This window comes from Panicum virgatum, chromosome 3N, assembly GCF_016808335.1.
Source record: "Panicum virgatum strain AP13 chromosome 3N, P.virgatum_v5, whole genome shotgun sequence".
Lineage (NCBI taxonomy): Eukaryota > Viridiplantae > Streptophyta > Magnoliopsida > Poales > Poaceae > Panicum > Panicum virgatum.
The window spans coordinates 8,837,549-8,850,592 of NC_053147.1; the positions used below are offsets into that span (position 1 = coordinate 8,837,549).

General features: G+C 49.5%; 1 protein-coding gene across 2 annotated transcripts; it reads left to right on the plus strand.

The window, feature by feature from the left end:
- Positions 1-5,471: 5,471 nt before the first annotated feature.
- LOC120664180 (S-adenosylmethionine synthase 1) lies at positions 5,472-8,516 on the plus strand. Of its 2 annotated transcripts, XM_039943239.1 has the most exons (3): positions 5,481-5,884; positions 5,965-6,021; positions 7,061-8,516. In XM_039943239.1, exon 3 carries the CDS (start codon positions 7,071-7,073, stop codon positions 8,259-8,261), a length of 1,191 nt encoding a protein of 396 aa, XP_039799173.1. In that variant the 5' UTR covers positions 5,481-5,884; positions 5,965-6,021; positions 7,061-7,070; the 3' UTR covers positions 8,262-8,516. The 2 variants fall into 2 exon arrangements, with proteins under 2 accessions (XP_039799172.1, XP_039799173.1); XM_039943238.1 differs by lacking the exon at positions 5,965-6,021 and having other exon boundaries at positions 5,472-5,646.
- Positions 8,517-13,044: the final 4,528 nt, after the last annotated feature.

The window sequence follows — 13,044 nt, forward strand, 5'->3', positions numbered from 1 at the left end:
GTGGCTTCCAGTGACTGGAATTGAACAACCGTACGCTCCTGAATGGCCACGATGGATGATCCATCGACAGCCAAAATCTTCGCCCGCCTACTTGAATATGAAAGCTGCACAGTAATGAGAAAACACAGATGCCGGCGTCGGTGGGCCGGCGCCCAACGGTTCAGTGTAAAAGCCCAGTGGCCAAAGTCTGGACTCTAGAGGAGGAGGATGTATAGGTGCATCACCAATGAACGAGAAGAGAGGAGGCGGGTGGAGGATTGCTTCCGTCCTCCGCACAGGCGGAGGCAAAGTTCGAGCTCTGAATGCTCGATCGTGGCTTGGGTCACACTGACGCAATAGTAGCACTTGCAGAGTTGCAGTTCCTCCACTCTGCCCCTTAGCCTCGATTCGGCATTAAGCAACGGGTGCTGCAGAGAAGCAGGCAGTTAGTCCTGCTAACAGGGAGGTGTGTCCTTTGGATTTTCTGGTGAAAGGAAGCGCATTTGTCCTAAAGAGAAACCCTTTTGCATTCTATTAGTTGGAAAGGAAAGAAGGATCGACGTCAGCTTCGATCAGTGATTAGACAGAGCCTTGAGGTTTCCTCCTCATGTCTCTTAAGTGCATGGATTACATTTATGCGCGCACAAAGCGCGGGGCTGCATGAATCTTGTGCGGTGGGTGGACATGGATTCAGAATCTCTCTCCATGTCCACCGCGATCTCCCATGGCGAGCAAGCGCTGATGATGCCCCTCCAAACTGAATATCTGATTGGTGTGGGTAGGTGAGTGCCCAGTAGGTGCTCCTATGACGTGTGACCGCATCAGAGTCACCACCTTCCTGAGCTCTCCGTGAAATCAATCATGCAGGGGGAAGAAAAAAAAGCTTTGGCCTGCTTACACAAGCTTTGTTTGGTTGGTTCCAGTAATCTTAGAATACGATTCCCGAGAAAAAAATCTCGCATACATGGAGTACTAAAAGAAATTTATTTGTAAAAATTTTTTAGGAACAGATGTAATTTTTCGCGACAAATCTAATGACGGTAATTAATTGATAATTGACTACAGTGGTGCTACAGTATCATCCTCTAATCACGCGGTCAAATGTCTCATTAAATTCTTCAGGGTTCCTAGCGCAGGAGTTCTAGAGTTGGTTTTGTAAACTGACTTTATTTGACACTCCTAATTAGTGGTCAAACCATGTTCTAAAATCTCTAGAACATAAACCAAACAAGGCCACATGTTGGAGCTGCCGATGAAAAGCGGAAAAGGGCCTGTGGTGCGGTCTTGGTAGGTGAAGTTGCTGTTGGTCGTCTGGCCGGCCTGGGTAGTAGTAACCACTGTTTGGTCTGCCTAAGATGTCCCTCTCCTGCTACCTAACCTCCATGGACATGGTACACACCACCACCGGTCAGCAGATCGACCTGCTCGGCCTTGGCCTTGGCCTTGACCTTGGCGTGGAGCGACGGAGACGACTTGAGAGACTCTGCGGAAGGGCCCGGCTGTAATGATTTATTTGCAAGTGGATCGATGCAATTTATTTGCAAGTCAAGTAGTATCTATTTTTTTAATCAACGTAAACCAAAAAAATGTATGAAAAATGGCACCTGAGCTGAAATGCTTTTTGAGAAATAGGAAGACAACCAGCATGCACGCCCTCCTAGCTTCCATCAAATTATGAAACCGGTACAGCAGAGCCCCCCACGGGAAAAAGAAAGAAAGCAGAGCAACTGGGTGTTCTTGTTCTTCGATCTGCGCCTACATGCATATAAGCTCTGCAACAACTGTATCTACTTAAGTTTCGCAGCCGGTGCGAGGTGGTTAGTTGTAATGCGCGATGACTCGCTACGGTGCCACCTGCAACAATGCTGAGCGTGAGCGAGGCAGGCGAAAAGGAGAGCGGTCAAAGTGCAGAGATGAGATGACCTGTTAGGTTAACAACTTCAATCAGTGAGCTCCATGGGCTGTAAAGCTCAACTAGTATACACACACCCCCAACAAGTTGGAACAAAGTCCAAACAACAAATTGGTTCATCATCAGGCCCTGCCACCTTGGCCACTTTCACCTGCAAGTTGGCTGCTAGCTTACGCGTGATTGATTTTTGTTTTGGCGTTTTGGCCCGTTCTGACGAACTGATTAGTAGGGCGCGATTGATTTTATCGTGGAAATAAAGCACGAGCACTGATGAGCAAGAGCCTGATTAATGGAATGAAGGGAAAACAAAGTTGACCAAAATGAACATGTCAAGCGAGGTGCGTTTTGTGTCTCATCTGTCGGATGGGCCAATGCCAAGCATCCACGCAGGACGACCACGCTAGGTGCGTTGTGCTGTGTTCGTTTGGTTTGTTAGCCAACCGCCAGTAGTATTGTTTTCTCATACTAAATCAGTACCAGTTACCAGCCAGTCAACAATTCTCTCACAACAAATCAGCATCAGCCGTCAGCCACAGCCAAGCAAACACACCGAAGTGGTCCGGTTTTCTAAGTGAAGAGGAGTATGGCAGCCCATGCACGTACGATCTCGTGGGGGTATGGCAGCATATATGGATAGAGTGTAAGATTTTCATAAAAGATGTATAAATACTTAATAAATAGTACATATATATATCGGGAGATTGACGAGACGTGTCCACCGATGATTGCTGGTGCTGTTATTTGTCATTGGTGGCCTGCGCGATCGGCTGCTGAGAATCAATGTCTGCATGCAGATACCTGAGAGAGGAGGATGCCCAACTGCCCGCCCGTGCGTGCATCGCAGCCGTGACTGCGAGCGAGACTGTAAGTGACCCAACAAATCGTGTACGCACGTTGTTGTGTGTGCGTGTGTGGACCGTGGTTGACCTGGCCTGCAGCTCCGGCTTTTAAACTATGTTTAGTTCTAAAAATTTTCATTCGTTATAATAATTTCGAATGCTTGATCACTAATTAGGAGTATTAAATGTAGATAACTGACAAAATCCATTCCATAACCCTCCGGATTCAAATCACGAGACAAATCTAATTAACCTAATTATACAATGATTAGACAATATTGTGCTACAATAAACAACATCTAATGATGGATTAATTAAGTTTAGTAGATTCGTCTCGTGATTTCCCGTCCATCCATATAATTAGTTTTATAACTAGTCTACGCTTAATAATTTTAATTAGTTTCGCAAACGTTGTAAAAAAATTTGCCCAAAATGTTTTGCCAACTAAACGGGCCATTAGTTTAGCCTGCACCGCAAAGCTAACGCACCGCTACAGCCTACAGCTTGTGCAAGTCAATGGGACCCCAGGAAAAGCAAATTCTGAGGGCGGCGAGAGAAATGGATGAAGGGTTTTCTTTTTCTTTTCCCCTTTGTTGCTCGTGATTTGAGGCGGATTCTCTCTCTTGCCTGATTTTTTTTACTACTCCCTCCGTCTCAAAATAATTACACATATAAAGTTTAAAATTTGTCCAAAAAATGCTATTTTGATCCAACTATTACAAAAAACAAGAGTTTTCGGAGTTTTTTTTACAAAAGAGACAAGACATTATCTAGATCTTTCTTATAAAAACAAAGGTTATTTTAATAATTTTACACCCTACATTGGTTTGCGTGTTTAATTTTAAAATTATATTTATTTTAGAACGGTGTGAGTATTAACGAGGCTAGGGGTGATGAAGGCGGTGATCGATGAACCTGGACATGAAATCCAGTAGAGAAAATTCCTTGCATGGCCCTAGAGGAAATAGGGCTTCCTTGTGTGGCCCTGGAAAATAAAACTTCCTTGTATGCTCTCTACTTTATTTTCGATCCCTTCTGTGGCCTTCCCGTCACCTCCCGTTAGAAAATCCGTCAATGTCACACGGGCCCGGCGGCCGTCTGCTCCACATCCCCCCACCCCCGCGATGCAGGCCCCGGCACCGTCGCCGCCCCGCGCCCCCATTGACCTGTCGTTGGAGGCATCGCTGCCGCCGCTGATGAAGGCAATGACGCCTTGTGCCAGTTTGCCCACCCCGCCGCACGGGCCATGATGCCTTGCTCCTCGCCATGCTCATCGCCGCGGCCGCCACCGCCTCCCCGGCCACGTGCGCGTCGTGGACGCGCCGCTCTCCCTTGCCTCGCGTGCCCCTCCTGGACCTCCACACCTTGCTGCTGCGTGCGCTGCGCGCCGCCGGCGCCTCCCCCGGCGGCGGCGTCCTCTGGGAACACGAGCGCGCCGGAGGGAGCAGGCCGCTCGAGCAGAGCCGAGCCGCCCGGCCCCCGCCGCGCTGCCCGCCCCAGCGCCGCCGCGAAGGCCCGCCCAGCCCCGGGCCGAGCCGCCCCCCCTGCAGGCGGCCGCCGTGGAGGGAGGAGCGCCACTGAGGGCAGGCGGCCCCGCCGTGGGAGGACGGAGAGCAGGTGTGGAGGGCGCCGCCGCGAGATCCGCCGGGGAAGCGGTGGTGCTCGAGCTCGAGCCGGTCCTCCCGCGGAGTGCAGAGGGACAAATCCCTCGCGCGTGCCGGAGCGCCGGGGAGGGAGGCCTCCCGCGCTGGATCCGAGCGCCGCCATGGCCACACAGGCTGGATCCGGTGTCCACCCCGCGCATCTTCCACCGCCGGCGAGGGAGAGGAAGGGGGAGGGAGGAGGAGCGCCGGCCGTGTGGGGAAGAAGAGGGGAGAGAGATAGGGGAGGGGAGGTGGCGGTACCCGCTCTGCCCCGCCGAGCTGCCGCTGGCAAGGCGCCCCTGCGCGCGGCCGCTCGCCACCGTCGCCGGCCCACGCGTCGTCGTGTGTCGGGGCCGCTCGGCCCGCCCGCCGCCGCAGCTCGCGGCGCGCTCGGCCCGCTGCTCGCCACCGCCGTGGCCGCTCCGGCTGCCCGTTGTGGCCCCTCCACCGGGCGCACGCGAGCCAAGCGGGAGCAAACTCGCCGGGGCCGGCGCGCGGCACGGGGCCGGGGCTCCCCTGGCGGGAGGTTGGGGAAGGGGCGGGCCCCACCTGTCAGTTGGGCGCCGAGAGCCCTGTGGCCGCGCTGGAAGGACGGCGTTGGCGTGCCGCCCAACGGAGGAGTCACGGAGGTCACGGCAAGGCCATACAAAAGATGCAACATAAAAATCGGATCAAAGAGGGAAGTTTCAACTCTTCAGGGCCATAGAAGAAAGCGTGATTTGTTCTAGGGCCTTCCAGGAAATTTTCCCAATCAGTAACGCGTCATTGGCCAGGAGGCCGTGTTCGTGCTGCCACGCCGACTCGGAACCGAGCGGGCCGTGGGCCCCGCCGCGGCGGTCGGTGAGCAGGGGCGGGGCCGAACAACGCGGCTCCCTGGTCCACGGGCCCACCGGCCAGCGACCCAGTAAAAAACCACCCCGGGCCTGGGGGAGAGTTTGGTGGGTTCGGGTCGCTGTCCCCCACCCAACCCACCCAGCAATGGCGTCCCCCCTCACCCGTCGTCGTCCCTTCCCGCCGCCCGATCCGACCAGATCAGATCCGACGGCGGGCTCCCCCGGCGCCCGCGCCGCGCCTGCCCGGGGCGTCCTATAAATCGGCCGGCGCGCGGCCCAGCTCGGCGTGCGCTGCGGCCGGGTCGGATCTGAGACGAGCGACCATTCCTCCAACTTATTACCATCTCGCTCCCCGGTTTCCTCCTCTCCCCCCCGCCGCCGGATCGGATCGGATCGGATCCGCCGACCACCCCGCGCCGCCGCCGCCGCAGCAGCAGCAGGTGAGCGTCCGTCCGTCTGTGCCCACCCTCCTCCCCGTCTCCCTCGCCGTCGGTCCGCCGCGCTGCTCTGGGGCGCTGCCCCGTAGGGTTTTGTTTTTGTTCCGCCGCGTCTTTCTAGGAGCTGACCGGAGGGTGTTCTCGACCCGCCGTCCCGCGATTGCTCGCCCGGTTGCTTCCCGGCTCGGATGGTGGGCTCGGGGTACGCGCCCTGGGCGTTTCGTGCCATCGGCGCACAAAGGTTGCGGCCGCCATGATACGTTTTCTCCCTTTGGTTTTATCCGTGCCGACAAATGTAATGTTTGCTTTTTCTCATGCTAGAAAGTAACCCGATGCGTGGAGAGGAGGGTTTGTTGTCGGACCCACCTGCTTGGAACGGTAGTGGCTGCTGCTTGGCTGGCGCTCGTGGAACTCTTGTCGTGTTCTAGACATAAAACAGCGCGTGGTTGGATCAAATGGACTCCTTGGAACCCCATCCATGTGTTAATTTTGTTATTTGTGGTAAAATATAGTGATAATCTGCTTAGGAGTGTTTTTTTTAAAAAAACAACAACGTACAGTGTAAAAGGTTGCTGCTGAAATGATAGTGACGCTGATTTTACTTCTCCTGAAATGGTTAGGAAAAGGAATCGACTTTTACTCAGTTTTGTCTTATGATCTGCAAACAAGCCACACGCTCCCAAACGCTTTTTTTGCTAGGCAAGCTGCACGTGCTGCTTTAGGATTGCTGAGAGATTTTCTTTAAGCAAGCTGCTGAAATTTTTGAGCTGCTGCTTCTTTATTATAATATGTTCCGTGATGTTCCCTAATAGATGTTACTTTTTAACTTACAGTAGGTGTGGAAGCATGCTTGATTGATTAATCTGTTCCTAGGAGCTCATTTGACAACTTGTTGCGTTTATGCTGATTCGTTCCAGACCTTTTAGATTCCTTGTGCTTTGCATCCACTAGCCACACGTATGGACCATACTCTTGCGCCGGTGGATCAGAAATACCAAAGCTTGTTTTTGAGGATTTTGTTTGACTTTGCATGGCGAATCTCTCGTCCTGCAGTGTGTGGCCTTGTTATGTGCCAACAATACAGAATGTTTTATGCGCCATAAGATACAAAGATGCCCTTTTTGTGCTTGTTTACTAGCCTAACTTTTCTTTTCTTTTTTAATTATTGTCTTTAGTCCATGAGACAATAGGACAAATTCTGCTAATCCTTTTTTTGACTAAAAGGAGTACAATGTTTCCTGGAAAGCTGATTATCCTGTCAGTGTGCTATATAAACGTTTTGACAAATTGTTAGCTATTTGTCTTACATATAGGAGCCAGTCTCGGTTTTGTCGATCCAGCAATTGCTTTGATCACGATAATTCTTAGTTTGTCAACCATATTGTCTGCAACTAAACATTTGTATTGTCTGCTGCAGATCAGAGAAGATGGCCGCAGTTGACACCTTCCTCTTCACCTCCGAGTCCGTGAACGAGGGACACCCTGACAAGCTCTGCGATCAGGTCTCAGATGCTGTGCTCGATGCTTGCCTTGCTGAGGACCCCGACAGCAAGGTTGCTTGCGAGACCTGCACCAAGACTAACATGGTCATGGTCTTTGGTGAGATCACCACCAAGGCCAATGTCAACTACGAGAAGATTGTCAGGGAGACTTGCCGCAACATTGGTTTCGTGTCAGCAGATGTCGGGCTTGATGCTGACCACTGCAAGGTGCTCGTGAACATTGAGCAGCAGTCCCCTGATATTGCTCAGGGTGTGCATGGCCACTTCACAAAGCGCCCTGAGGAGATTGGAGCTGGTGACCAGGGACACATGTTTGGGTATGCTACTGATGAAACCCCTGAGCTGATGCCCCTCAGCCATGTCCTTGCCACCAAGCTTGGTGCTCGTCTCACTGAGGTGCGCAAGAACGGGACCTGCCCCTGGCTCAGGCCTGATGGAAAGACCCAGGTGACTGTTGAGTACCGCAATGATGGTGGTGCCATGGTGCCCATCCGAGTCCACACTGTCCTCATCTCTACCCAGCACGACGAGACAGTCACCAACGATGAGATTGCCGCTGACCTCAAGGAGCATGTCATCAAACCTGTCATCCCTGAGCAGTACCTTGATGAGAAGACCATCTTCCACCTTAACCCATCTGGTCGCTTTGTCATCGGTGGACCTCATGGTGATGCTGGTCTCACTGGCCGGAAGATCATCATTGATACCTATGGTGGCTGGGGAGCCCACGGTGGTGGTGCTTTCTCTGGCAAGGACCCAACCAAGGTTGACCGCAGTGGAGCCTACGTTGCTAGGCAGGCTGCCAAGAGCATTGTCGCTAACGGCCTTGCTCGCCGCGCCATCGTCCAGGTCTCCTATGCCATTGGTGTGCCTGAGCCGCTCTCCGTGTTTGTTGACACATACGGCACTGGCGCGATCCCCGACAAGGAGATCCTCAAGATTGTGAAGGAGAACTTCGACTTCAGGCCTGGCATGATCATCATCAACCTCGACCTCAAGAAAGGTGGCAACGGGCGCTACCTTAAGACAGCAGCCTACGGTCACTTTGGAAGGGATGACCCTGACTTCACCTGGGAGGTGGTGAAGCCCCTCAAGTGGGAGAAGCCTTCTGCCTAAGGCGCCCTTTTGGAAGAAGCTTTTGGTCTGCCACGCTTATCATGTTTTGTGGCTCCTGTGTTGTGATTCTTGATCTGCCCCTTGCTGTCATTTGTATTGTACTGTCCTAATAAGTGGTACTTGTGAGGGTATTACTGTGTCTGGTTATTTACTTAGAGGAGGATTTATTGTCTAATGTTTCTGGTTTTTCTACATATGTAATGGTGAATCTACAGGTTACTTTGAGAAGAAATGGAACCTGCTGCTTTCTGGTTACCTTGTCATGCTGTGAGCCTGTGAATGCGATTCCTCGCACGATGCTAATGATCTATTGGTTCGTTTGTCAGTGTACGTGTTTGGTGAGGCTACAGTAGATATGTTTGATGAAGCTGAAATGACTTGAATGTATGTGTTTGTGGAAGCTGCAACCTGCTTGTGTTAACTGAGCATCTAGAGTGAGTCCCTTTCTTGTGTAGGTGACATGGACTGATACTGCTCACCTATTTCTTATTGACACTAGTGGCGGTTGGTGAGCAGCCAAATAGGAATTAATGTAATTAACAGGTCAGAATACTTCCTATGTCAGGCGTCAATTACAATACTTCTCATATCAGGCGTCAATTACGATAACAACTCAAGGAATGAAGGCATCCCGGGTCAGCTGACCATGTCAGTGGCAGCTTATCTGAATCTCTGAATCTTTCGTTTCTGGTTGTGCTATCTCAATCAGTTTTCTTTCTTCATTCTGAATAGTAATGCTATGTCAATCTTAAGCCATGTTTATGCTGTCACCCTCTTAACTTCTGCTTATGCATCTGAAAATTTTGTATCCTGTTACCGTGTGTTTGGTTGGAGGACTCAGTGGGATAGGTTGGGTCCATCCCTCGTTTTAGGGATGGCTCCAACCCCTCCCTTGTTTGGATGAAAAAATATCAAGAGGTTAGGTCGAACTCAATTCTTTGTTTGGTTGAAGAGATTGAAAGGAGGGACGGAGGACCATGCTCACGCCGTTGGCTTCTCCATCTTCTTCCTCCAGCGGGCCCCACATGTCAGTGGCACCGAAGCTCCTTCTTCCTCCTTTGTCCATCTTCTTCCTCCTCCATCCACCACCGAAGCCGCGCCGCCCTCCTCCACCGGCAGCCCCGCCCTCCTCCGCCGGCCGCCCCCGCCCTCCTCTGCCACTCGTCGTCGCCGGACCGCGCGACCGAGCTCGTCGCCGGATCCGCGCACGACCGAGCTCGTCCGGCACCGCCCTCCTCCGCCGCCCCGCTCTCCTCTGGCGGCCGACCCCGCCCTCCTCTGCCGCTTGTCCTCGCTGGACCGGCGATCGAGCTCGTCCGGCGCCGCCCAGCCTTCGACCCGCCACCGGCGCGCCGTAGCCCGGCCTCCACCGCCCGCCGCCGATGCGCCGGAGCCCGGCCTCCGCTGCCCCGCATCCTTCATCGCCCGTCATCGCAGTCTCCGTCAGCTCTGTTATTGGACGTCGCGAAAAGTGGGTTCGCTGCAGGAGGTTCGCTCCGTCCGTCGTTTTTCGAGGAATCGGCCGAACCCGCATATTGGAGGAATATTCCTTCGCGGAGCCAATCCAACCCACCTCAATTGCATCCAAACAGCCATGGGAATGGGTCCAACCCAACCCAGCTCGCTCCAACCCCCAACCAAACACACGGTTAGTTCTGCTCTTCTGCTGATGTCTAAATATCTGAAAGTCTGACAAGCATGCCGAGGTCACCTTGTGCCTAAATCTCTAGGAATCTGTGATGATTGGGATTACATTGGAGATGAACAGCGCATGATGATTCGCTGAAGATTTTTCTGCCCGTCTTAGCTGGCGGCGGCTGCTCGTGTTGGATATGACCCAAACAACCTTACTGGACTGTTTGTTATACCAATTGCCAAAGATGTACTCCAAGCTGAAACTGCAGGTCGACCGACAGATGTTAAACAAACGACTTGCAGTTCCACTTAACAAACCAAACGCGTGCCAAATGTGTTAGGTTTGTTACCTGCTGGTTGCTGGTGACTCACCGAATGCCAAATGTAGTTACGTGAGGAGTTGCTTGAGCTCTTTTGCCTCACATGCACTCCATGGAATTGACAGCGATGACACCTTTTGGTCGTGAACAAGGAAGCCCTTGGTATTGGGTAACAAAGTAGTAGAGTTTTGGAGAAAGACACACTTGACAAACTAACTGCAATGGTGAAAGGTCATTCTTTCCTTTGCTTGAGTAATACATGACAAGTCAGCAACCACTTCACAATACAAAAACTCATATGGGCCAAATTGGTCCTGGCACCAAATGGCGGCACATAAGTCAGAAAAGGCTACCACTTTGTTTTATTTTAGAGTAAAGTCCATCACCGGTCCCTAAACTTTTGTCGTTGTGTCATACCAGTCCCTAACCTCACAAATCGACCATTCAAATCCTCAAACTTGTTCATCTATGTCATCTCGGTCCATAAACTTGTTTCACTGTGTCATCCCGGTCCCTATACTAGAAAATCAAACGTTTACGTCCTCAAATTTGTTCAATCATGTTATTCCGGTCCCTAAACTTTATTTTGAGTCTCGTATGGGTCAAAACAAGACGATCTAAAATCTATATATCAAAAAGTAATTCATAACTTTTTCATATGAACTTAAATGAAAATAAACTTTATATCAAAATGGTATCCCTCGACGTAATCTACAATTTTGTAGTTGAAATATTTTTGAATTAAAACTGTTTAGGGTCTCAAAATATTGTTGTAAGTTTATAGATTTTGAAATTTAAAAGTTAAAATTAAATTTTAAGACTCTAAACAATTTTAATTCAAAAAAATTTCAACTGCAAAGTTGTAGATTTGTAGATCACATCGAGAGATACAATTTTGATATAAAATTTGTCTTCATTCGAGGATCTAAACAGATGATTTATAAGTTTAGAGACCGGAATGACATAGCCAAACAAGTTTGAGGATATAAATGATCGATTTACGAGTTTAGAGACCGGGATGACACAGTCGATCAAGTTTAGGGACCGGTGACGCACTTTACTCTTTATTTTACATTTGACGCCCAAACATATATAGCTAAGAAAATCCAAAAATCTACTTCTGTTTTCAGAACTCGAAAATAATGCTCCTAAACAATCCAATCACCGAAATCGGCGCGTCTGCTCTCAACCGAACAGAATCCAGAGCGATTGCAAGAAAACATTCCCTTTGTGGCTCGTTGTCATGGCCCCACAAGGAGCGAGTGATTAGGAAGAATGAAATCATGATCTGGGGAGCCTAAACCACATGCAAATCATCATTGGTATGGCCAGCTCATGACCGTATACCATCCCCATCATTTCAGAAGCGATTTCGTCATGTATGCATGTATCCCTGTTTCTTGGTGCTACCATCCAGCAACCACTGGCCATCAGACGAGTACCATGCTTTTTCTAATGCATTTTTTCTATCTCTTCAGAACTCAGAAGAACGTATGTGTCGATGCAGTTTTTTCAATTCACGGTAGGGATTGGTGTCAAGAGGGGTGAAGTGATCGAGAGAATATGGCAGGTCGGTCTGATCATCTGAAGAAACCTGAATGCACATAGGGCAAATAGGGCAACAGAAAACAACTGCATAATTTCCCTCTGAAAGATTTATGTCGATTCAGTCTGGTTGTATGAATATTCACAGAGAAAAACAAATAGGGTTTAGGTGTTTGCATCAGAAGCTTGCGGCGGCGGGATGGAGCCGCAGCAGCGACAGACAGCTAGCACTGTAGCATGTGAGACAACTTGAGCAGGGCAGGCAAGCCGCCAAGCCGACCTGACTCGAAAATAATGCTACAGTAAATAATCTCTAATGACTGGTTAATTAGGCCCATTAGATTCGTCTCGCGATTTACAGACGAGTTCTATAATTAATTTTGTGATTAGTCTATGTTTAGTACTTCAAATATAGAAATATTCCCTTTCAAAAACTTTACACGAAGTAAAATCGTGTTTACGCTCTGTCGACCGTTCTGTTGAATATTTTGGGACTAGATCAATCATGAATCTCTGCCCTTCTTTTTCCGAAGTAAAATCGTGGTCTTTTCTCGTCTTTCGTTTTCAAATTTCAGACGAGCATATCGCACATCACATAGCGAGGGGTTTGGGGATCACACGCCGACACGCTTCCAAATCCCTGACGATTGCTTGCTCGTGCATTGGCATCAAAAGTCAGATAGAAATGGTCCGCACCAATCTAATTGCAGGAGCAGCTGCGCTCCTGGGTACGGAGTCAACGCTGCCCAAGGCTCTAGCCGTGTTCCGCTTAATCAGACTGATTCAGCGACTCATGATTGACCAATCGGCGCTGTTAAGTTTTTTACTTCCTCCGTTTTTATTTGCATATTGTATTATGTTTGTCTTAAGTTAAATTTGGTAAATTTTAACCAAATTTATAGAAACAATATTTACAATAGCAAATTTGTTTAATTGAATCTACTATATAGTATATGTTGATAGTGCATATATAATATGTGGGTAGTATAGTTATTGCTATATTTTTATAAATTTAGTTAAAATTAGACAAATTTAACTTAAGACAAACCTGATACAATATATAAATAAAAATAGAGAGAGTACATGATATTTCCTCTTGCCACGGCAAGAAAGTAGTAATTTTGTATGACATCTTAATGCAACTTTTCAGTTTTACTATAGACATGGTTTGCCAACAAAGTCTTCGAGCACCATCTTAGTACTAATCAACTAGGTTCAAAAAAATAATTACATTTTATTCACATTAACACTATTGTACATACAACCAGTTTTTTCTCTTCATT